This window comes from Aphis gossypii, chromosome 2, assembly GCF_020184175.1.
Source record: "Aphis gossypii isolate Hap1 chromosome 2, ASM2018417v2, whole genome shotgun sequence".
In the NCBI taxonomy this organism is placed as follows: domain Eukaryota; kingdom Metazoa; phylum Arthropoda; class Insecta; order Hemiptera; family Aphididae; genus Aphis; species Aphis gossypii.
Genome location: NC_065531.1, coordinates 30,804,962 through 30,830,515, shown reverse-complemented (window position 1 = coordinate 30,830,515; position 25,554 = coordinate 30,804,962). Strand labels below are relative to the sequence as shown.

Below are 25,554 nucleotides of genomic sequence, written 5' to 3'. Positions count from 1 at the left end.
AGTTTGAGTATTCTGTGCTCAATTGTTTTAGCCGTTTAGGCTACAATATATAAGTGTCACTTTTTTATAGATAAACTTTTTAGGAACAATAATATAATGATTATTATACAGAAACAAAAAAAAAAATTATAAAATAAATATTGATTGTATATAATAATTTATCCATTCTGAAGGTATATAACTAAACAATGTGATTATATATATATATTATATTATATTATATACATATATATATATAATAAAAACTAGAATTTGGAGTAAATCATTTAAATAATTTAAGATTGTCATAATAAAATCCTAAAATCCCTTCACCGCTGCCTACTTCCTAAGGTTAATTTTTGAACAAAAATAGATTCAAATACAATTTTATTTGAACATTTAATTTTAAGAGTGTTGAATGTTTGTTAACAACTAAGGATAATAATTATGAGTAAAATAATTTGATGCAAAATGAACAGAAGACGCACAAACGATGTACTTATAAATACATAGGTAATCCAAAATTCAAACGGTTCGTGACTGTGTTATGAAACAGTCAAAATTAACAATAATTCTTATTGGGTATGCACAAATACAATGTGCATAGTATTAGATTAGGTAATATTTCCCGATTTCCGTTTAATATCATATACCTATGAATAATTACAAATTCATAATATATTAATATGTAAATAGAGGAATTACCCATTTTCGCCAAAATTTGAAATGACTGTTTCCACGAATTTACCTACTATGATAAAATTATTATAATAATATAATCAATATTTTCGGAATATTATCTGTATAACTAATAAAAATAATATAACCATACTTTATATTTAATACCAACAACTATAAAAAAAAAAATTAATAATAATAATAATAACTATCAATTAATGTAAAAAGTCACTTATTCATAAATACATAATATTTTGTCAGTTTCTATAAATATAACTAAAAAATTTTTACCACTTTTATTTTTTATGAATTCCATAGTACTGATGGTAGATAAATTAAACAACATAATATTATTCACAAAAACGTCTGTATGCCGTTTAACATTCCATTGTATGTGTAGAAAATGTTTTGTCTATACAGACATAGGTACAGTAGTTTCAATCTTATCGATTTATATACAATAATTTCATACTTAAGTTATACATAGGTACATTATATTATATAATAATAAGTGTAATGTGTATGTATTATGAGTTATGACTTATGAACCCTTAAAATTTTAATTTTTTTCAAAAATATGAGATATATTAAATTAATTTTCCAAGTAGATTGGCGAAAATGGAAATCAAACCTATTTTTAAAAAATTGACAGTAACAGGCGATGACTGAAATGATCATTTCATATTTTTACGGATATGGTACATGTTCATAAATAGAAATAAAAAAAATGTATGATTAATACATGATAGGTATGCTTGTCAAGTTTTAAAATATTAAAAGAATAAAATAAAGTTTGCTTAGATAGTCAACAGCAAAAGGATAAAAACAATTTTTTTTATTTATAGTTTAGCAAATTATATAATACTCGTATTATCTGGATAGTTACTAAATTTGTTTACCCCCCTTCCTTGAAGTTTGGTCAAAACTCAATCGATTGTATTATTTTTTTAAATTACATTTTTTTTTCAAAATAAATGTGCTGTAAATATAACTCTAATTCAATGAATTTTTACCCAGTTCGTGGAAACATAGAAGAAAATTATAAAATCATAATGCTAACATGAGTATTGAGTATAGTAACATTTTCACAAGATTAAAGTCAAAATCTCAGGACAATAATTCAAAAAATGTATGTAAGTAATAAATTTTATTTAAAAAAAAAAAAAATGTAAAGCAATAGTCGTTCATTATTTACAAATCGGAATATTCGGATAAATGTATTAAAATTTAAGACTAAAAGCTGGTACTGCAGTAGCTCTTGCCAAATTATTTATATGAAATCCTTCATCTTCTTTAAGTTGTTTATAATCCCTACCTCCAGACGGTGGTTTTGGACTGGCTGCTGCTACTTTTCTTGCACCCCCTTCGCTCTTGGCTGGCCATGTCGGGAACATTGCTGGGTCTATAGCTAATGGCAATTCAGAAAAGTATTTCTGTTGAAGCGCATCTTCAGCCGTGACACGAGCACTCGGGTTATAAGTAAGCATTCTAATGAGGAAAAAAGGACAATGTAAGTAAAGAAAAAAGTAATCACAATCAATGTTAAAATTTAAAAAAATTAAAATTAAACTCACTTTCTCAGTAAATCATAGCCAATATCTGTTAGAATACCTTCTTTAGTAAACCTTCCTTTGAAATTAGCAGGAGGACAATCAGGCATAGAAGCTTTTGTAACTAACGACAAACTTGAATATCCAGGCCACACTTTTTCATTGGGTGTACCAAATGTAGTAAAAATTTTTTTCAGCTGGTCATACTCTGATTTACCAGTGAACAGTGGTTCCATTAAAAGAAACTCTGCAAAAATGCATCCAACCGACCAAATATCAATCGGCGTAGAATATTCCTGGAAAATAAATTTAATAACTTATAAATGGATATGCTATACACATTACATAAAAATTAAAACCGTGATTTTACTAACCTTAGCACCCAACAAAAGTTCTGGTGAACGATACCACAATGTGACAACAACTGGTGTATAAGCTTTTAATGGAGAACCATATTCTCGAGCTAAACCAAAATCCCCAACTTTCAATACACCTTTATGACTTAAAAGCAAATTAGATGTCTTCAAATCTCTATGTAAAATCCAATTATCGTGTAAGTGATCAACAGCCATTAAAAGTTGTTGCATTAAACATTTTACTTCAGCTAAAAACCAAATAATGTAAATATTGAATACAACTATATTTTTATTGATATAAAAAGAAGATATTATAATGACCTACCAGCTGTAAATGATTGTTTTTTTTGCCTCATTGTTTCCATTAATGATTTCATGTCATGTTCAACGTAATCCATTACTATAAAAATTTTATCCATGTTACTACCAACAACAATTTCTCTCACAGTCACAATATTTGGGTGTTGTGATTTTAAAAGTGTGCTGATTTCTCTCAGTGATGTGATCGGAAATCCTTCTTTTTCTTTTTCCATTTTCAATCGTTTCAAGGCCACAATTTCATCAGTTTGCTTCTCTTTAGCTCGGTAAACCACACCATATGTCCCTTCTTCAATTCTAAATATTAAAAACAAATTAATCAGATGAAACAATAAGGATTCAAACAGATGTTTGAATTTTGACAACCATTAAACTAAGAATGGTAGCCAGAGATGGGAATAGTATAGTATAGCCATCGTAAGAACGCTACTGGGTGGCAACCAAAATTCATCCGATCTCGTGTATTCCCACCACTAAACTTTCCTGAACGCTGGCCACCGACACCGTCGCCACCGCCCACCTATTTGGATGCGCAAACAAGTAGCGTTCTTAGAGTGGCACTAGTATAGCAAAATACACCACAGATTATTTAATATAATCATAAGTAGTGTAAAATCGAATCATATATTTGGACCAATAAATTATTATACAATGAATAGAACTACCATCTAAATATTTGAAGCCAATGTCATTATGCAAACTTGGATTGTAGTATTGAACAATAATTTACTATGGTCTAAAAATTAATACAAATAAGTATATAATATGATAAGTAACTAAATAAACAGGTGAAAATGTATTACAGTATAACTGTGGTAAGTACAGAATATACATATGTGCAATAGAAATCCACCACAAGAGATTCATCATCAACGTAGCACACACTTCTATTTTATGACTCAATTCATTGTATATGATCTAAGGTTTAAATCACACCAAGCACTACCATTAATTATTCACCTATTTAAACATTGAAATTCTTCTACACTTCTACATCCTTGTAGAGCTGGTAGATATTCTTTGGGTAACAAAGGTGGGGATGAGTTTTTTTCTAATGTTATATCCATTTGAATTTCAGTATCTACTTCTGGTGATTTTGATTCTTCTTTCACTGAGTTACTGCTACTGGACTTTTCTGAAAAAATAAAAAAAATAATAAGACGTTATACTTAGCAATGAGTTTTGGATTAGATAAATTTAACAAAGACAATATAAAAATAATAAACTTGCTTATACATAAATTATTTTCTTTCAATACATAATTAAAGAACCAAATATCAAATGTTAATTCTATTCTAATTTAGATGTAAATATAATGAAATATGAGCAAATAACATAATTGTACACACATAAAAAAATTATACAACTAGGAGTTATAAATAAAAATAAAAGATATTTTACTAGATAACTTAATTGTACATACCACTCGATTGAGAACTTTTAGAGGATGAAGTTGATGAACCAGAACTGTCAGTGTCATCACCAGAATCTTGAGCTGATTCTTCAGATGCTTCTCCTTCTGATTTATCTTGATTCAATGGTGGAGTTAAAGAGTTTTCTTCAGTCTTAACTTTATTATCATCTTCATGTTCCTCATTTTCATTTTCAGAACCAGATGAAGATGAATCATTTGATAACACTACTAAGTCAGGCACCATATCCGGCCCTTAAACAAAATTTGTATACTTTAAATAACAAATAATAATATTCCATTATTTCATACAAAAATTAAGTAAAAAAATGCTATATTGAAAAATAAAAAATTTAAGTGTAAAAAAATATATAAATATAAATATATGTCTACCTTGTTCCATGGTTATTTCTTAAATAAATTAATAAAAAAAAAAATTAATTTCCAATAATATATTTTAAATATAATATTATATAATATTCATTATGTATAATAATAAAAATAAATAATTAAAACTTACGAGGTCTATCCAATGTCTTGTAGTATTGTTCAATATATTGATCTCTTTCTCGGTGAGATCTACGATTATCTCTTTCCTCTTCATCTTCTCGTTTTTTTAATTTTGCATTGGAGTCTCTAGAATCAGTATCAGCAACTTCTTTTTTTTTATGTTTGTAATCTGTAGTACGATACCGTTCTTCTTTTTCCAATTTTTTTTTTTGTAAGAGATTTCTCAAATCATTTTCCTTTAAAAATAAATGTTTTTACAAATAAATAAATATGTGTGTGTGTGTGTGTGTACTATTTTATTGACTTTTTGAAATTTATTTTATTTAATAAAGTTTTAAGTAATTACAAAAGTTTTTATATTATTTTTTATTATTATTATTTTTCAAGTGATTTACTTTTTGAAGACAATATAATTTAATTTTAATTTCATATTCTAGAGCAGGATATTTTTTGAGAATTATTCATTTTAAAAATCAATTTTTAAACAAGTATTTAAAAATTAAATCTGTTTAATCTTTAGAAAATCAGTGGGGAAACCTATAGTTGCATGTATGTAATATCTCTCCTAAAAATGTTGATTTGCAACTTCACTCATCTTAACTAATAAAAAAGTTATGTTTTATAATGACTAAAATATTCATAAGGACATTTAGTTTTTAAATAATGAATGTCATTTAAAAATAAATTACATTGTATTATTTTTTAACAATTTGTTTGTGTGAACAGTTATGTACTCTAAAATACCTTAAGCATTTCATCTCGATGCGGTTTTTCGTGTTTTGAGTGTTTATCGTGACCATAACTACTCCTTTTCTTATAACGATCCCAGTCACCATTTTCACCTCTCGATTCTACTTTATAATAATCATCATCCTTTTTTGACCTTTTGTTTCTCAAGGCGAATTCTTCTTCGCTGTAAAAATTAATTAATTAATAATGGCCTCAGACATGAGTCAGCATCTAAGGTGGCAAGTAGTTTGAAAATAGATAAAGACTATTAAAACTTAATATTATTCACATTATTTCATTTATTTTTTTGTTACAATCATGAATTAAAAACAGAAAACCCAACTACATTTTTATTGACATATCATACAAATGACAGTGCTTTTGTATGATCAAATAAAATTAGGCAATATTTGTTCTATAGGTATTTTACTGGAAGTAGTGTCAATGGACGCTCCCTTCCCTCAAACTGTCCAGCATCATTAAAAATAAATAGTCAACACAATTACTTATTGTATTATTTTTTATACAGATTGTACATTTGTATCTATTTGAATAAAAAAAAAAAAAGGAATTTTACAATTTTACATTATACAAAAAACCTCATAATATAACTAATATTCATTATTATGCTAAGTCTATAAAGATAATAATTATAATATAAAAGTATTACCGATTATGTCTGTGTTTTCGTTTTTCAAGATGCCTGGAATGATGTTTTTTTGTTGGATCCTGAGTATTTAAATAAATTAAATTTAAATAAAGTTTCATCAACCACATGTTACAAAATAAAATATAATTACTTTTGAGTGTTTATGATGACTTGTTACTTTATGCCTTGACTTGTGAACTCTAGCTTGTGGTGGTTTTATTGTTAATGTATGATCTAGAGCAACGTCATCATCATCAGTAGCTCCATTACTAAAAGGATTTATACAGTTTGATTAATAAAACAAAACTAAATAAATACTATACTATACTCTGTTTAAAATAAAAACTTTGTCAACGGTCAAATAATGCACAGTTATGACTAACTACAAGGCAGGCAAATAAATGATTGACTTAATAGGGTGAACAACCAGATATTATCTAACTATCAGCAATAAATACTGGTCACTGCAGACTAAGTTTCTTATTTTTAACAGAGTATAGTAGTTGTTAATAATAGCAAAAGAAAATTATTAATTTTTACATTTTTCTAGCATGCAGTTTATCCTCTCGAGTTTTATCTCCTTCAATAACCCTACACGGTTAAAATATTTAGAAAATACATTAGCAAAACAATATAATATTATATTATAATTATAATTATAAAATATGAAATATTACTTATATAAACATAATACCTATCTGCAGTTTAAGAGAACTCTACAACGATATATGTGTTATCTCCATCTTACAAATGTAGGTATAACACGTACAATTATTATATGTTCACAATAATCAATTTTACTCTATTGTTTTTAATATTAAAGTAAATAAACTTATTATATAATGTAAAAATAGGATTATTATTCAGAGCTCATGTGAACTTTTAAGTAAATTAAAATCATTAGAAAATCTAGTTATAAAATGTTCATAATTTGCTTTATTATTCAATCATCATTAAAATCTCTCTAAAATACTGTAAATAATAATACCTTCAAATTGTTTTAATAATAAGTTAGTTCACTCTAATTTTAAAAACAAAGTATAATGAATTATGATTATCATAAAGTTTACTATGATATACCTACATTTGTAAAATTGAGGCACACGCAAGTGTAGTGTCCTCTTAATATATTTTTAGAAATTAAAAATTAAAAACATTCTTAAAATGTTTGGTCTTTTTTACTTATAATATGAACACAAACTTTTATTTTAATTTATTATATAATATGCTTTCTTGAAATTAAGAAAATATTTATTACATTATGTAGAATTATTTTAAAAGTGAAAATAAATGAAAAATTACAAAGCAGAAGTTATAATGATTAAATGGTCATGAACTTATGGTCTAACCATTTTGCAAAATGTACGTTTAGTAATTATTTATACAACACAGTATAATTCAAAAGCATATTGACAATAGAAATATTATGTCGTTACCTGCTTGATTGTGAATTCGAATCCATAGTTCAGTGAAATATAATAAATTATTATTAATCGTACCAAGCTTTTGAGTTCGTTTTTAATTTCATTTTAGTCATAAAGACTTAGGATTTACTTATTTACTATTTTGCAATTGTTATCAACAGTTCATCATCACGAACCTTATCAATTATCATTATTAGGTGTTTATATATTTTTATCTCCCGCGCAGACAGGCAACCAGTGTTCCAATCACAGACCATAGACGTCCTTATACTAATTGTAGCACAGATTATAGACTGAACAATATTATATATTTATATCCATATCCTTCCGGCCTAGTGTGTTATTCAAGATCTATATATTTGATATATTATTTCGATCTATATATTTGATCTATTCTTAATAGATCTTGATGGTGGTTACAACTGGTTATGGTACGGCCATGAGAAGTTGTGTTGCAGTGATCCCCATTTGTCGAAACAAAATTATTTTTTTTAATTTCTACACAATAACAATTGTGATAATATTGGCCCGCGAAAAACAGCTACTGTGGAGTGCGGACTGCGACTGCCTATAAAGTATAATATACTAGAGAGCCTAGATAATATTAGTTATTAGTATATACTATTCAGCACCTTCTACAGTACTGCATACCGTTAACGAATACTGAATAGTGAATACTAAGTGGTATGGAAATGAGTAAACAAAATTTTATAATTACAGATTTAAGAGTTTATTCAAGTAGTCAAGTCGTAAACACAAAAAGATAGGTAATTAAATATCATAATGGGCCTAGAGGCTAGCATATAATATTATATTTGTACATTAAAAAGTTAAAATAATATTATAATATAATATATTTAAAATTTGAAATGTATATGAAACTTTTTGTCAAAAGTTATAATATTCAGTAAATATATAATAATAATAATAACAATTTGAAATAACTCAATTAAAAAATGTATTATTGTGTTGATTAAGTATATCAGTATTACAAATAAATAAATAGTTAATGACTATTGACTATTATTCGTTGCGGAAAAAAATTAATTTTGTTAATTTTTGCCTTAATTTAATTTTTTTATGATTAAATTCTTTAGCTGCATGATGTAATCTGATATTCGAATATATATAAATAATAAGTGCTAGGAATTAATTGGTCTCTATGGTTAGATTAGAGATTTTGACTTAAGCAATGATTAATCTAAGACCGTGGCAATGATCATGAAAAGTTATTTTAGTACTTTTGTATAATTGTCTTTTTATTTTAGCGTATAAATCATTTTTAAAAATATTCTCACAACTTCTAAAAATTCTTTTAGCTAGGTATTAAACAAATGTCAACTATATCACAAGATGGTATTCACGTACCATTCGTGTCTTTCAAATGGTACCTAAATTAATAAAAATATTAATAGTATACTTTTATTAAAATGATAATATTAATTAATTCAAATCAATTAATATATTAACAGAAAACCGTTTTATATTAAGACTGCTTAGGTGTTTCGTGGTACGCAGCATAATATTGTCAACATCACACATGGGTAACTAGTAACTACCACGAATTAAGATATATATTAAGTATATCTTAATATATATCTTAATTCGTGGTAACTACTAACTACAATGCTACTATAGTACTACATAGTACTCGTACATGTTCCGTCCATTTGAGACCTAACTGTCCATTTGAGACTTGAATAAAAGATTAATGTTTTGTTGTCATAGACATAATAATAAAAATTATTGGGTATGTCAGTATGTCACTATCATCATGACAAAATCTATTTTCAATTTTTCATGACTATCATGATCTTCTATACCAGTATACCGTGGTTTCAACCATAAAATGTTCTCCATGCTAAATACAATTTGTTAAATTCAGCAGCAGTGTGACCAGTAACGTGGGCGAAAAGTTTAACGAAAAAAAATCGCATTTGTCAGCCTAATTGGAATACTTGGAAATTCAAAATTAAGTACCTATTTTACTTATTCCATATTATTATTTATATAATGTATGTTGTATCAATTATTCAATTACCAACGAAAAAATTAAGAAAACATAGGGCAAATCGTTGATATTTGTCACTGAACAAGAATCGTCGTGTCTAAATGTACTGTAAGCCTGTGACATACGAGTATATTATAATGACAATAAATTATTAAAAACGTAAAATTCATATTGAGTTTTATTAAAATCGATTTTCAAAACAGGTCGGAAGTAAATTTCAGATGTTCAACGTGTAATAAAAATGGTTCCGTTATTGACGGGTTATAATCATACTATATAGATATAGATCATATTCTTTGGTTATGATGGCTTCCTCTACGGACCCCCCACTTCCCCTACACTAAGAGATATAAGTATATTTTTATGTCTACAATTCCCCTCCCCGTTGCCTGTTTAATCCGTGAGTGAATACAACTGATACCGTGCGGTGGTACGGTGAATACTCTGTTATCAATTTCGGAATTTTCCAGATCACTTATTTTTTTTTTTGTACTTATCCACGACTTTTCTGTTATAAACTTTTATTATATAGTTTATTCATTACAACTTTACCATTTTTCATATCTTGTCAAAAATAATATTATTTTTATTTACATATACATATTATACCCTCTGGTCAACGTTCAAGAGTTAAATATTTCACCACGATTCTACTGTGGTGTATACGGTGTTGAAAATTGTCTGGTCGTCGTGGTCGTATATTGCTTATATTTGTTATCTCGTTATTACCGAGTAAGTAAAAACACTTTCATTAATTAATGATTTCCATTTTTAAGTTATCTTCTTTTTTTAAAAGCACATATGTTGCAATTATTTAATTGGTAACTGACTAAGGTATTCAACAAAAATATTTTCCTATATTTCCTGTATTTCTCTATAAGTGACGTTTATCATTTGTTTTGTGCAAATAATCATCATACTGTCTACTACCTATGTAGAATTGAATACCATTTCTTATATTTGAGTTGAATTTTTTTTTTGCAATAACATATTCAATTATTCTTTAATGTTTATTTTAATATTTAAGGTATAGACACTGGTAATTTTTTTTATTAGGAGCAGTTCTGTTGAAATATTTTCAGTTATAGGTACTTGAATAGTTATACCTACCTATGTAATTTTTATATTTCGCTAAAATGGATGTATCCATCTATCAAGTATCAATACATTTTCCATTTATTTCTAAACATTTTAACCAATATATTTTTATACCTGTAAAATACAAATAATTTTCAAATAAAAAATATTGTTTTGGAAAATAGAATTTTAAAAGGCAAATTTCATTAAAATGTGATTTTATATGTTAGAAAAATGAATGAAAATATTAAGTTTGTCAAATTACTAATCATAAAAAATAAATTAGTTTCAAAATAATGTGCTATTTTACTGTGTTACCTTATAATTTTTAATAATAATATTCAACATTAAACTACTATAAGTAAAATAAGTACATTAGGTACTTGTTAAATATAAATTTTCAATGATTTAGTTGTTTATCTTTAAATTATTACTTTCAACAATTTTTTTTTTTTATTTCCTGTACCAAGTCTTTGCCAATTATTTATGTATTCAACTTAATGTCACTTTAAATTTGTCTTGGTAGAATTTTTTTTTTATTTTTTCTTGACATTCAAAAACAAAATATTGTGAACAATTTTTGCAGGATTCCACATATCAAATGAATGTTAATTATTTGATATGCCATCGGAATTTGTTACGGTACAAAAAGTAGAACTGTCTACATTAAAGTATTCTCAAGTCAATCAACGTCCCTTGTCCACTACTAAGTCGATGGAAGACATTCTATATCATCTACGATACAATTTCGTCAATCTTAAAAGTTCCTTAACATTGTTGCTTTGCCAAACCTTAACAAATAGAACAAGTCAGGTTGCTAATATATTTTTCAAAACAGATGGAAACGCAAAATGGTATCGAAAATATACCATTGCCAAGCGATTCACCATTAATCAGACAACCAAGAAGTCTAGAGAACACAGCACGAGTTGAAAATCACGATTCTTTCTTGTCCGACTGTCTTCCAAAGAATATTATTTTAACTGATTTAATTCATACATTTAGACAACGAGCAAAAAGTCCTATTTCAAAAAGACCTGTTGTTTTAAACTCTTCTAAATCATTCATTGATGTTAATGTGACCAGAACTGGTCTACGTAATGTGGACCTTTATGAAATAATTTCACAAATTGGTGAAGGTTCATATGGCCAAGTTTACAAAGCCAAAGAAAAAAAAACCAATAATTTTGTAGCATTAAAAAAAGTAAGATTAGAACATGAATCTGAAGGTTTTCCAATAACAGCAATAAGAGAAATAAAAATTTTAAGACAATTGAATCATCCAAATGTAGTTAGTTTAAGAGAAGTGGTTACTGATAAAGAAGATTCATACGAATTCAAAAAAGGTGGTGGGTCATTTTATCTTGTATTCGAGTACATGGATCATGATCTTACTGGCCTGATAGAATCAGGCATGGTAGATTTTTCAGTGAGAGATAATGCTATCATTATGCGTCAATTACTTGAGGGTTTAAATTATTGTCACAAGCAAAATTTCATTCATAGAGATATAAAATGCAGTAATATACTGCTTAATAACAAAGGCGAACTGAAACTAGCTGATTTAGGTCTTGCACGGTTATATGACAATGAGCAAATTCGTTTGTACACAAACAAAGTAGTTACCTTGCGATACAGACCACCTGAACTTTTATTGGGTGAAGAGAGATATGGCCCATCTGTAGATATCTGGTCTTGTGGATGTATCTTAGGTGAGTTACACATTTAATATAGAGGTACCTAATAATAGTTATTAAAACTTTAATTTATCATTACAGGAGAACTTTTTATCAAAAAAAATATGTTTCATGGCAAAGATGAGTTTGATCAACTAGAATTAATATCTCAACTTTGTGGTAGTCCTTGTCCAGCAAACTGGCCAGAAGTTATAAAACTACCATACTGGAAGTTTATAAGTCAAAAAAAACTACACAATCGAAAACTTAGTGATCAATATGATTTTATCGGAAATGATGCATTTGATCTATTAGACAAAATGTTAACTCTGGATCCTAGTAAACGCATCACTGCTGAGAATGCATTAACATGTTCTTGGTTGGCAAACATAGACACCAATACCTGCATTTCATTACCTACTTGGCAAGATTGTCATGAACTGTGGAGTAGAAAACGAAAAGGTCGATCAACTACTTCCAGGAACAACTCTTCTCTCCGTTCTATGAAAAAAGATCGCAATCAATCAGAGAACAAAACTCGAACTTAAATTGTTAACATTTATTGTAATTTGACGAATTTTAATTATTTTCATTCAAGGGTAAAATTCCTTAAAATAAAATATTTAAAAACTATTATATCAGGAAATATGTTGAAAATTATTTTATGTATCTTGAAATCCTGTCAGTTGTTATAAAGAGTATTTTAGTTATACTCTTCAATATTATTCTATGGAGTCAATTTTTATTATTTTAATTATTCATTTTGAGTTATTTTATTTTCAGATAGGAATTGTATCAAAACCAAATATATATATATATATAATATTGTACGCATACATATACATGGTATTAACTATCAAGTAAACCATCTCTAAACAATGATTTCTTACCTATTAAGCATTACTACGATTCTTTTGAGTGTTATTATGAAGGCTCCACAAATTATTCGGATTTACAATCAAAAACAAACAGGCGGTATCAATTTAACTTCTTTACTTCTGGATTTAATCAAGTAAAATTATACAAACACTTACATTTATATATTAATATTTGGATTGTATGATCCACAAATATAATTGTGTAAATGTATAAGTCTTGTAAATTAACAACTAAAAAGTAAGAATTTAATAATACTATTCATTCTAAAAACTGTATACCAGTTAATTATTTTTTTATACAGTAGTTGTTTGTAAAAAACTAATCAAACATTTGTCTGGTAAATATTTAGTCTACTTGCACTAACCTTTATAATATTTTATTTTATTTACTTACTTAAATCTAGTAATCAGAAGTTTATACATTTGCATGTTTATATAAAATAGTCAAAAAAATAGCTGATTAAATTGAATCACAATTTTAAAAAATTAAGTATAAAATTATAATTTGTTTATTCCATTACCCATTAGATTCTATAAAATATCTCATATTTTTTGTTACGATTTGATATACTTAAAAAAAAAGTTTTTGGATTATAAAATTAGTTAATTATTTTAAGGTTAATAATGCATGCTTATACAGTTATACTGGTCTCAGATTAATAATAAATTTTTATTAGTAATTGTATTGTGTGTTACCCCTTTTTCAGTTTAAGTACAACAACTTGTTACAATTATACAAACAATTATTCTCTAATGGCATACATGGAGTATCCAATAATACTTTTTCAGCAGTATCTTCTCATTGGTATTGTCTTATATTACAATAACCGCTTAAATCTCAAGGTTTTGATTTTAAGTGTACTATATGTTGGAATATTCTCAGCATTTGTTTGCAAACTTTTGCCTTCCTCAATACTTACTATTTTAGTAGTATGTTAATTTTTCAGTATTTTAATTATTACATAATATTATGTTCAAAATTATTGAATATAATTAATTTGTATTATTTTAGCCATTCGGTACACCTATATCATTATCAAGTAAATGTTTACAGTTGTATACTATAATGAAATTTAAAAATGCTGATAGCATAAGCTTGACTTCTTGGTTCATTTCTGCATACACAAATGGAGGTAAGGATTTATTTTTAATTTATTACAATATTATTTTTTATCTTCTAAACATATCAAAACAAATAGATTAATATCTCAAGTATAATCATCAATAACTTCAAAAATTAAAATTTTAATCATTTGACATTTCTAGTTATAATCTTAATTGAATGATTTTAAACAAATTTTAAAATGTTTACTTTGTCTAAACAATTTACCTAAATGCAATATTTCAAATTATATTATTTTAAATATTTTACTGTCATAATATTATGTTTAGTTCTTGTCCAGTAATTTAAAAATTGTATTTTATCAATAATTTGTATATTCTGTTTCCAGCTAGGATATATACAATATCAATGGATTCAGCAGATAAAATAATGCTTACAAATTTTTGCCTAAATACTTCTTTAAGTACCAGCATACTATTAGCAAGTGTATATTATAAACAAACATCAGCTAAACATATTTCTTAAAATTATTGATTACCTGTCTATATAATTTAGCAATTTATTTGGTACCTATCTATATTAATTTTAGTTTGTCATAAATATAATTTACTAAGATGCCATAATATTAAATGGTTTAACCATAATTGCATTAATTGAATAATGTAAGACTCATTTAAGAGTATGAATCCCTATTAGAACTAACATGTATAATTTGTAGATATCTACCTATAAACTTAATATAATATAATAATATATTAGTATACTACTAATTCGATCTACTGTTCAAAAAAGAAATTTTTTTTCTAGTTTTATGGTTTAGGGTTATTATTATTGTTATATAATGTAAGTAGGTATATTAATTCATAAAATGTATTATCTAAATAAATATAAATTGAATATTATATTTTAAAGACTAAATAAAAATCATTAATGCTTAATAGAATTACTTGATTTATATTTTACGAGAACACAAAATCTGTATCATCTTCTATGTAAGCATTTATCATGGATTTTGCATTTAAAGTGTATAATATATATTACTTTATAACTACTATCTACAAGACTACAACCTACCTGCAGAACTACTATAAAGTATAAAGTATTAAATTAGTGCCTACTAAAAAGCTTTTAAAAATTGATTTTTTCGTAATTGAAATTGACGTCAAAAAAATACCTGTACTGATATCATGGAACAATCAAAACGTCATCATTCTTCCACAATATTTGTGTGAAGGTCACTGCCGCTCATAGTTACGTTGATAAGCCATTCACGATTTTGATAAAAATTAAAACTGAAAACACTTTAATAATGTACCTATTCCCATTCATTTCAATGAGACAATTTCCCCCGTCTTTCTGATCCAAACGGTCCAGTGACTGCTGATATATAAAAAAGATTTTCATTTAATTCTGTGTTTTGATTTCAACGAGCATAAATCCTTCGATCAATTGAATTGTTACGTATTTCTTACCAATGTGCGTTCATCGTTTAACCATTTGTAAGTATAATTTTTATTCATAAAAATTAAAGTAAAAAAAAAAAATTGGCATTGGCTTTCTCAGCTGTGCATAATTATGGTCATTTTTTTTTTTTTTGAAGCATAAGCTCTATTACGATTTGCACACCACTGACTACAACTGCTTAATAAACAATGTTCATGTAGATGTAAAAACCAAAGTTTAGTCCAGAGTAATCCTATAATATCTGAAATCTGAATCATCCCAAATAAATTTTGTAAAATCTAAGGTTGAAACAACTGATTTATTTCTAATGCTTTAATTCATTTTAAATTTTATATACAACAATAAACAATTTTGTTTACTACTTACTTCAGAATTTTATGTACAATTTGTTTGCTTAGTAGTATCTTAACTCAATCCATCAGTGTGTTGTGCGTATTATTAAAAAATAAAAATTATTAAATGGAAATACAATAGGTAAGTACATAATAATATAATATGTTACCTAATAAGATGAAACATAAATATTAAACTAAGTAATATATATGTTTAAGAAAGTTGTTATTCTATCTAATTTACAATTCCATATATAGTCATTAGTAATAAGTAGCAATGGGCAATGGCAATGATTAAAACTGGTACCAGAAATAATTGTATGGGTATTATTTGTCTCTATTCTTTAAATATCAGTTGATATTACCTGTTATTGTTTGTAAGGAGTAGAAATGCAAAATGCTATAAATGATTTCTTACCTACTAATTAAAAGGGATAATAAACAATTTGATTTTTTTTTTATAATTATTTTAAATTTTATTTCTGAATTTGAGTATACCTGTTACCTTATAATTTATTGTAATTATACTTAAATCTTAAAATAAAAATGTAGTTATTTCACTAAATAAAATAACTATCAGTGCTTCTAGCACAACACAAAACTCACAGAGACATATTCTCTTATATTATGTTTTTTTAAAAATAATGAAGTAATATTCTAAAATATTTATAAAATTCAACAAAAAACAAACATTCAATAATGGAGTTTGTCCCTTCTCTAAAATTTCTGTCTGCCCTTGAATTCCATACTGATATCCATATTTAGTAAAATCATAAATAAATTTTAAAGTTTTCACAATTTTTCTTATTTATTTCATGTAAACATTGTAAATCTAAAAATAAAAATTCACATTAGAGTGCAATTTCCATTAGGATTTTTGTAGGGAAAGAGAGACAGATGTATAATATGCAGTAGTGGAAGATCAGTCTAATTTTGACACTCCTTCTGACCCTATAATACGTCACTAGCTGCTTCTAGGATTTGGCACAGTGACAAACAACTAGAAATAAATCAGGCTATGCTCCCAACAATTTGTATTTATGTCTACTATAGTTGGTGATCTTAAAAACTTAAAACAACAAAAAAAAAAAAAAAATTAACTGATTTATCAAATGTTTGTCATAAATTAATGAATATATGTATACAATATACAGTATATTGTATCTTGTAAAATATAACAATTTTTTTTTTTTATTTAAAATGTATTAAAAATCTAAAATATAAATGTTTTCAAGTATAATTTAGTGACTTGCATGTTATTGTACAAAAAAGAAAAAAAATTTCTACAATTTAGGCAATTATTTCATTTTCAATTTCAAAGTATAAACTTACCATTAAAATAATGAGTCATTCATTACAGTCTCAACATTAAATAGTTTCACCAATCAGAAATGAGATAAAAATAGTGGTAGTGGTGGGAAGCATTTTTTAGTATAGCGGCAGTTGGCTATCATAATTGAAGCACAATGTTATGTAGCTCACATATTATTTCGAAATACTATGTAATTTGATATCAAATTTATATTTTGATCTTTTACAGAAACATGTAAGAAAACATTTTGGTGACTTTAAAGATTTTCATCTTAATTCGTTATTGGCATAGTTGTATGGTATAGCGTAAGTATCTCTATTATTAAATGTGATTTGCGAAATATGCTATTATTACATTCCTAATATTGTTATAAATTCTTAATACTTCATTAATAACTTTATAACAATTAAATAATTTGAATTGAATTTAGAAAATGGTGAGTATAATTGGTGACTTGGAAACTGATGATCAGGCAAAATGCCTGGTGCGCAAATTCAAAAACCCTCACGATAAGTCTACTGACGATGATAAATTGGAATTCTGTGTTGATAAGAATCTAACTGTTCGCCAGTTTATTAATACTGTTGCACAACATTACAATTTGGATTTTGATTCTTTTTTCTTGACATTTAGTTCATTTAAATCAGATTCTACACTGGATTCTGGAACCAACGATAAAGTATTTATCACTTTATCATAAAATTTATATTTTTCTTCATAAATAATGACTTATTTATCTTTCAGCCAAAATTAGAAGCAGATGATGACCGTTTATTGATTGATGTCGGTGTAGTGTTTGGTGAAGGTATTCAAAATCGTTTTGTACTAACAGAGAATGAAGTTGAAGAAAGCGATCAAGCTGAATGTATTGTTCGCATACCTAAGGATATGAAAGTGTTTCCGTTGACTGTAGATCAAAATGAAACAGCAGGTCAACTGTATAAACGTGTATTAGAATTATGTCAAGCAGAAGATTTGAATACAGAATATTTTGTTTTGACCTTTAACTCCTATAATGTCAATACTGAATTGGTCAAAGTATGTTAAATTGTTTAAAAATATTTAAGCTTTGATGAATTAGAAAACTTATTTTATTAATGTTTAGCTTATGATAAGAGAAGATGATACAAGATTGCTGAGTGACATTGGGATTGTGTACCGTCAAGGAGTGAAAAATCGTTTTGAAATATCACTGGGCATTTTATCAGATAATATGGATAATGATAATTCATCAAAATCATGTTCCCCTACTCAAGATCAAAAAATAGAAAGTCAATACTCAAAAATTCATCCTTCAATTCGTCGAAATGGTCTAGATTCATCATCTGTTATTGAAAATAATGTATTAGAACCAACGTCACCAATGCCAATGCTTGCATTACCTTCTACCCGCATGCTGTATAACCGTTCAACTGAAAGAACATATACAGGTCTGAATATAATCACTAATTATTTTTGATCAATGACATTTAAAGTAAAATTGTATTTTAAATCATGTGTGAAAGGTAATTTTTTAAAAGAACAAGTATGTGAGAAAACGCACTGAGATTACTAAAGTTAAATAAAGTATCAAAGTATATTATAATATGTGATCTACTATCAGTCACTCAGTCAGGTTATTTATTGTGAAAATCAAACATACACAAATCAAAGTATTGTAATAGTCTACTGTGGGCACAAATTGACTGTTTAATTGTTTTGAATAAATTAAAATTAGTCACAATAAAGTGTGAATAAGTGAACTGAAGCAACTTGTTAATATTAAATAGATATTATCACACCCTCGTGAATTGTATATGTCTTACAAACATATATAACATATATATATATATTATATGTATAACATTTCAAACTTAAGTTCATCAGTACTTAATTTGTTTAGTTAACTTGAATATTAGATTGAATTTACCTATCATCAAATTTAAAGGTTAGAACATTATCCATGTTTTGTTTTAATATACACTCATTACTCATTAATAAAATAAAATATTATAAAAAGTTAATTATAAGTGATAGATAACGTTCTTACTTTTAAGTTTCATCATAGATCAATTAATTCTAATATTAAAGCTACCATCACAAAATTAATTCAACAGAATGCAAATTTGCAATGTTAAATATATTTTGTAAAAAAAAAAAAACACATAGGTATGGCATTCTCTTAAGAGGACGCTATACCCACATGTGTTGTCTCTGTCTTATACACTTATAACGTAGTTAAAAAACTGTTTTACAATAGACGACTTTACTTCCTCAGTATTTATATCAAAATTCCTAAAATTATAAATCATACTGGGAATAACTTTACTTGTATCATAGCGTTTTAATTTTTTTAATAACATGAGCACAATTTAATTATTAGTTTTAAGACTAGATTTTTCATTTAATTATTAAAAATTATTGGTGACTACTATAAAAAAAATTAAAACTCTCTGATTCATATAAAGTTTTTTAAATGAGATTTATAATTTTGTTAATATTGATATAAATGTCAAGGGAGTAAAGTTGTCCAGCGCAAAACAATTTTGAACTATGTTTCGCACATATAAGATAGACAAAACATGCAGGTATAGGGTGGATATCCGATTTGAAAACTAAACACTAGATTTAAAAATAAATGTATGAAATAATATAATCTTTAAATGTTATATTATTATTACAGGATACAGAGGTTTAGTAAATCAAGCAATGACCTGTTACCTAAATAGTTTATTGCAAGCATTATATATGACACCAGAATTTCGAAATGCTCTATACAAATGGAAATTTGATTTTGATGCAAATATTGATGAGTCAAAATCGATTCCATTTCAACTACAAAGATTATTCTTAAACCTACAAGTAAATGTTTTATTAATTATTTGTCATTGAGTATTGTTATAAATACTTAAAATATTCTGTTTAAAGACTTCACCGCGACATAGTGTTGAAACAACAGAACTTACACGTAGTTTTGGTTGGGATTCAAGTGAAGCATGGCAACAGCATGATGTTCAAGAACTTTGTAGAGTCATGTTTGATGCTCTCGAACAAGAATTTAAAAATACAACTCATGTTGATCTCATAAACCAACTTTATCAAGGTAAATTTTAATAAATATATATTGTTTGAATGTATTGTATTCAAATCTAAGGTAGAATATTTTTTTTAAAAATCTCCACAGAATATATCCTTAAAAACATGTATAGAAAATTATAATGAAGTTTTTCATTTAATGTATTTTGCTGGAGTTTGTATCCCTAGGAAATTTATTTTTCATAATTGATATAAGATACTATTAATACATTTTAAGTTTTAATAATTTTTTTCAGGCAAAATGATTGATTATGTAAAATGTCAAGAATGTGGAATTGAAAAATCTAGAGAAGATACATTTTTAGATATACCTTTACCTATACGTCCGTTTGGAAGCACTAATGCTTATGGATGTATAGTAAGATAAATATTCTTTTAAGTATTACTTTAAATTCGAGTAGAATTAAATGTGTAATTTTTTCAGAAAGAAGCACTAAAAGGATTCACTCAGCCTGAAACATTAGATGGAAATAATCAGTATTTTTGTGAACGCTGTAATAAAAAATGTAATGCTCACAAAGGTCTGAAATTCAGCAAATTTCCATACATTATGACATTACACTTGATGCGTTTTGATTTTGATTATAACACTATGTACCGCATTAAATTAAATGACAAGTAATAAATAACTCTAATAACTGTTGAAAATAAATACAAATTTTCTATTTATTTTTGTCTTTTAGAGTTGTGTTTCCTATAAAACTCAATTTAAACAGTTTTATATCAAATAATAAAAACGGTTTAGATAAAGAGGAAGCACTATCCGAAGGATTTCCTGAAGAATTATTTGGATCTGGTAGCAAATGTGATGACAGTAGTTATACTGGCACAGATAGTTCATCTGCATTAGATGAAATTGATCAAGTAATTTAAAAATGTTAATTTAATAATAAGTAAATTAATTACAAAAAATTAATTTAAATTCTTTCAGGATGAAGATGAAGGTATCGACCTTAGTCAGCACAGACATGAAGATAAACGTGGAGCAGATCTGAATTCAGAAAATGAACCGATTGGGCCATATATATATGAACTTTATGCCATTATGATACATTCTGGCAGTGCGTCAGGAGGACACTATTATGCTTATATTAAAGACTTTAAAACTGATCAGTGGTTATGTTTTAATGATCAATCTGTATCGGTGGTAAGTGTAATATTAATTAATTAATAATTTTTATAATTTTGTTTTCTTAATAAATGTTCCTGCACGTATGTAAATATGAATTGATTTTTAAAAATATATCAATAGATCACAATGGATGATATTGAAAGAAGTTTTGGTGGTGGACCTATTAGAGGATATTATTCAGGTCAATACACATCTAGTACTAATGCATATATGCTCATGTACAGACAAATTGATCACCGAAGAAATAAAAATGCAATGACTCAAGAAGAATTTCCACCACATTTAAAAGAACTTCATAATTTATTGGAAAGAAAAGCTGAAGAAGACAGACAGATGAGAGAAAGAGAACGAGATATGTACAAGGTGCCTGTCCACTTGGCTGATTTTATGGAATGTGGTGTGCGAAGCTGGCAATTTGATTGTAGTGGGACAACTACTGTTGAACAATTAAAAGCTATGGCTATTGAGGTAAAAAAGTGATAAATTTGTTTAAGTTAAATAATAATTACTATTTATAGATTGTAAGTGAAATTATTTTAAATTCTAGCATTTCAGAGTCACCAAACCATGTCGTTTAGTCATTTTCAATAAACAGGATCAAAAAATTGTTGAAAACTTGGAAGATAAGAACAATTATCTGGTATGTAACTTGAAATATTCATTGACGTTTGTGTTACTACTTCAAATGATTGACGCAGAAGACAATAGAAGTGTTGTATCTACTCCAGGATGTAAGAATTACAACTTGCTTAAAAATAATAATAAGAATAGTGTGTTAAATGTACTAATGTGTTGTTTGTTGATCAGATGTCTTAATGAAATTGTTCATGATAAACTTGGACGACAATGAAGAAGATATTGATGTAAGTCAGCCGATGGAAATTGAAATTGAACAAAACAAAGAGATAAAAGATCTCAGTAATCTTCTGTATACAAAATATGATATTCCTAGAGAATCAGTGTTGCATTTTGCCATTCAGAGCAGTTCAAAACCAACATTGCTTGAAGAGAGCGCACCATGTTCATCTATCTATACTAATTATGTATGTATTGTTAAAAAATGTTTCATTAAACAATTTTGCTTTTAAGTCCATTTAACTACTTCAGTGTGTCCAACACAGGTTTTTGTGTTCATAGAACGTCATGCTATTGAAAAATCAGCATTTGGGCACAAGATAAAAAACATTATCACACGGTACGACAATACAATCCTATTACAATTCATCATGCCAACAAAAGATACAGGTATTATTTTTACATCTAAAATATTGTGATATGACTAATACTCGTATACTGATGCATTTCTTTACCAAAAAGTATATACAAGTATAAGATGTCATTACACATATTATCATTTAAAACACTTAATAATTTATTTGACTCTTGTTAAAAATATATAGTTCTTAATATATTAAGAGTAAACACACTATAAATATTAATTATTTATAAATTACATGGTTAAGTATTCTTTTATTGTGATTAATGGCTTTCAAAAGTAATTTTTCAGTATTGTTTTCAAATTTTCAGAAACTTTACAAAAATTGATGTCATTATACAATAAAAACTATGTAAATGGCTACAATGACGATGTGTCTATGCTACCATTAGATAAGCAAACAGGTGTGTTGGAAGGTAGGCATCACCAAATTGTTATTATTACTTTTTTAAATTGTATATTATAATATATTTTTTGTCTTTTAGTGGATTGTGATCAACCAAATGAAGACAATAATTTGATTGCCAATCCTGAGGACATGTGTGTTGTAGCTATTGGTAGTGGAAGTGGAGATCAGAGCGAGGACAGTAGTATAACAGACAGTGAAAGGTAATAATTTTTCATTGAGACTTGAACATTTTATTTTATAAATTTTTTCTTCCTCAGAACAATCAAAGGAGATGCTATAGAAGATTATCATATGGATTCTCCTACTTTTGAACATGACCCAATAAAGGTTAACAAATGTTTTTTTTTTTACTAGTAAAATATTATTAAAAAATGTGTTCAGGTTTATGATCAAGGCAGATTGGAAGAAAACTGGGATGGAACTGAAGATGACGATGATGATAACGAATTCCAGTCAAATGAAAAATATTTTTTCAAAACAACAAAGTTATCAGACAAGACATCTGAAGACGAAGATGGTAAGCTATATAAATGTATTTTGAGTTAAAATGCAGTCCTATATAATTTTAATTATTAAGCATTATATTTTGCTTAAAATGTTTACTTTTTACCTATAACTATAGCTTAAATTTCACTTTAGATATTCAACACCAATATAGTAATTTATTTTTTATCATTTTAATTTTAATTCGACTCACTAGTGGTGTATGATGACACGAGACAAGTGTATACTTATTCCTCGCCTCCTGTATTATACAATTCTAGTGAACCAAATCCCAATAAAAATAATGGGTGATATAAAATTGCATTGGTAAAGCTTATCTTTAGTATATTAATTCATTTTTGCCAAGGCCAACCCAACCAATACATTACTCTTGTTCGTTTAAACTAAGTGATCTCCTATTTTTATACATTTGTCAAATTTTAAGTTTAAATCATGTAAAAATTCATATTTTAAATATTGAATTAAAAAAATTTTTAGTGTTATCTATCCAAATCATTAACATAAAACAAACATTTTAGAAAAACTCTACGCTTATGTCGATAAACGCATGACTGTCAAGGAACTCAAAACTCATTTAGTGCCATACATCAACATACCATCTGATTATATCATTCTAAATCGATGCAAATCGGACACAGAATTAGAGGAATTAGCGTTACCTAGCAGTTCTTTAGAAGATTTAGCTTACTCAGACACAATTAAAATTTCAATGGGTCAAGCATTACACGATGGTGAATATCGTGGTATCATTTATTCGATTGAACCACAAGAACAGACACAGGTATATAATTATTCACAGGAACACTACTAATTAAACAGATATAAATATATTATTTATTTTTACTGCTTGTAGATATTGTTTAAGAAAATGTTTGATTGGATCATTAAAAAGGGAACCTCAGTTTTAGAAACCAAAAAAGAATTATTGGTTAAATTGAATAAGACACACAATATTGATATACCTTTAAACAGGTAAATAATTTGAGTAATTTGACAATTGTATGAGATTTATTGTCAATTGTATATCATGTTATAATGTTGTAGGTGTCGTTTGCGTAAGAAAAAAAGAGACTCTCTCATGCGATGCTATTTCAATGAAGAAATTTGGAATGAAGATATCGGCCAGGGATGGGAAATGGTCATATTGGATCTTAAAGATCGTTCCGAATTGGAATTAAATAAAACCAAACGACTTATGTTTGTTAATCACATAGAAGAAACAAATTCACGTGTTATTACTGAAATGGAATTCGTTGTTGATATAGCATCCACAACATCTCCCAACACACAGCTGGGCACTGAAGTGAGTATTCATTAGGAACTAAATTATTAAATATGTTTTGCATTTTGCATTTTAAATTGCAATATAAATGTATGTCATTTAGATTTCCAAGAAACTTAATATACCTGAAGATCAGTTAGAAATGGGTTATATGCATGGTCATTCAACTGAGATTACTTGGAAAACAAGCGTGTTCAATTGGTCATTTAGTTTGTCTGATGACAACATCATTTTATACTGCCGGTTTGTAATTATTTTATTTTATTATTCAAAGATTTATTTATTCATTTAACTTTTTCCCTGTTTTTATTAATTTCTCATTAAACTAATTAAATTTTCTAAAAACAGAAATGCAGATAACGCATCCAACAAAGAAACACCAAACAAGTGGCGTAGGCAACGCAAAGAACGTTCACTAAGAATACATACTATGAATAATGATTAAACATAATATTATGTATTGTTTAATGTTAGATAAATTTTTAATGTATTTATTACTGGAGGAGGTATAAATCAGTT

The 25,554-nt window shown here is 26.8% G+C and overlaps 3 protein-coding genes across 7 annotated transcripts; 2 read left to right on the top strand and 1 right to left on the bottom strand.

Moving 5' to 3' along the window:
• Positions 1-1,787: 1,787 nt before the first annotated feature.
• Positions 1,788-7,783, bottom strand: LOC114127347 (cyclin-dependent kinase 11B). Of its 3 annotated transcripts, XM_027991557.2 has the most exons (13): positions 7,617-7,771; positions 6,721-6,771; positions 6,332-6,449; positions 6,202-6,260; positions 5,547-5,715; positions 4,813-5,038; positions 4,686-4,703; positions 4,305-4,547; positions 3,842-4,016; positions 2,889-3,178; positions 2,582-2,811; positions 2,232-2,503; positions 1,788-2,145 (listed from the first exon to the last, which is right to left on the bottom strand). In XM_027991557.2, the coding sequence occupies exons 1-13, from the start codon at positions 7,640-7,642 to the stop codon at positions 1,878-1,880; spliced, it is 2,145 nt and encodes a 714-aa protein (XP_027847358.1). In that variant the 5' UTR covers positions 7,643-7,771; the 3' UTR covers positions 1,788-1,877. The 3 variants fall into 3 exon arrangements, with proteins under 3 accessions (XP_027847358.1, XP_027847364.2, XP_027847362.2); XM_027991563.2 differs by lacking the exon at positions 6,721-6,771 and having other exon boundaries at positions 7,617-7,783; XM_027991561.2 differs by lacking the exon at positions 4,686-4,703.
• A 2,260-nt stretch (positions 7,784-10,043) lies between these two features.
• Positions 10,044-13,004, top strand: LOC114127350 (cyclin-dependent kinase 12-like). Its single transcript, XM_027991564.2, has 3 exons — positions 10,044-10,347; positions 11,279-12,404; positions 12,471-13,004. Exons 2-3 carry the CDS (start codon positions 11,531-11,533, stop codon positions 12,914-12,916), a joined length of 1,320 nt encoding a protein of 439 aa, XP_027847365.1. The 5' UTR covers positions 10,044-10,347; positions 11,279-11,530; the 3' UTR covers positions 12,917-13,004.
• A 2,593-nt stretch (positions 13,005-15,597) lies between these two features.
• LOC114127326 (ubiquitin carboxyl-terminal hydrolase 47) lies at positions 15,598-25,530 on the top strand. Of its 3 annotated transcripts, none has more exons than XM_027991527.2 (24): positions 15,598-15,808; positions 17,646-17,722; positions 17,848-18,096; positions 18,162-18,455; positions 18,523-18,847; positions 20,080-20,258; positions 20,325-20,499; positions 20,729-20,850; positions 20,917-21,110; positions 21,176-21,356; positions 21,424-21,639; positions 21,745-22,092; positions 22,172-22,355; positions 22,432-22,667; positions 22,746-22,869; positions 23,152-23,244; positions 23,326-23,449; positions 23,507-23,576; positions 23,631-23,766; positions 24,272-24,534; positions 24,607-24,725; positions 24,798-25,056; positions 25,139-25,278; positions 25,384-25,530. In XM_027991527.2, exons 3-24 carry the CDS (start codon positions 17,851-17,853, stop codon positions 25,478-25,480), a joined length of 4,125 nt encoding a protein of 1,374 aa, XP_027847328.2. In that variant the 5' UTR covers positions 15,598-15,808; positions 17,646-17,722; positions 17,848-17,850; the 3' UTR covers positions 25,481-25,530. The 3 variants fall into 3 exon arrangements, with proteins under 3 accessions (XP_027847328.2, XP_027847327.2, XP_050057341.1); XM_027991526.2 differs by having other exon boundaries at positions 23,152-23,256; XM_050201384.1 differs by lacking the exon at positions 15,598-15,808 and adding an exon at positions 15,939-16,247 and having other exon boundaries at positions 23,152-23,256.
• Positions 25,531-25,554: the final 24 nt, after the last annotated feature.

Coding starts and splice junctions, on each gene's coding strand:
- LOC114127326 (XM_027991526.2), top strand. CDS start 17,851: ATGGTGAGTATAATTGGTGACTTGGAAACTGATGATCAGGCAAAATGC. Junction 20,500..20,728: donor CATAAACCAACTTTATCAAG/GTAAATTTTAAT, acceptor AATTTTTTTCAG/GCAAAATGATTGATTATGTA. Junction 21,357..21,423: donor CATTAGATGAAATTGATCAA/GTAATTTAAAAA, acceptor AAATTCTTTCAG/GATGAAGATGAAGGTATCGA.
- LOC114127350 (XM_027991564.2), top strand. CDS start 11,531: ATGGAAACGCAAAATGGTATCGAAAATATACCATTGCCAAGCGATTCA. Junction 12,405..12,470: donor GTCTTGTGGATGTATCTTAG/GTGAGTTACACA, acceptor TTATCATTACAG/GAGAACTTTTTATCAAAAAA.
- LOC114127347 (XM_027991557.2), bottom strand. CDS start 7,642: ATGGATTCGAATTCACAATCAAGCAG. Junction 3,179..3,841: donor GAATTTCAATGTTTAAATAG/GTGAATAATTAA, acceptor TTTAATATTTAG/AATTGAAGAAGGGACATATG. Junction 2,504..2,581: donor AACTTTTGTTGGGTGCTAAG/GTTAGTAAAATC, acceptor TTTATTTTCCAG/GAATATTCTACGCCGATTGA.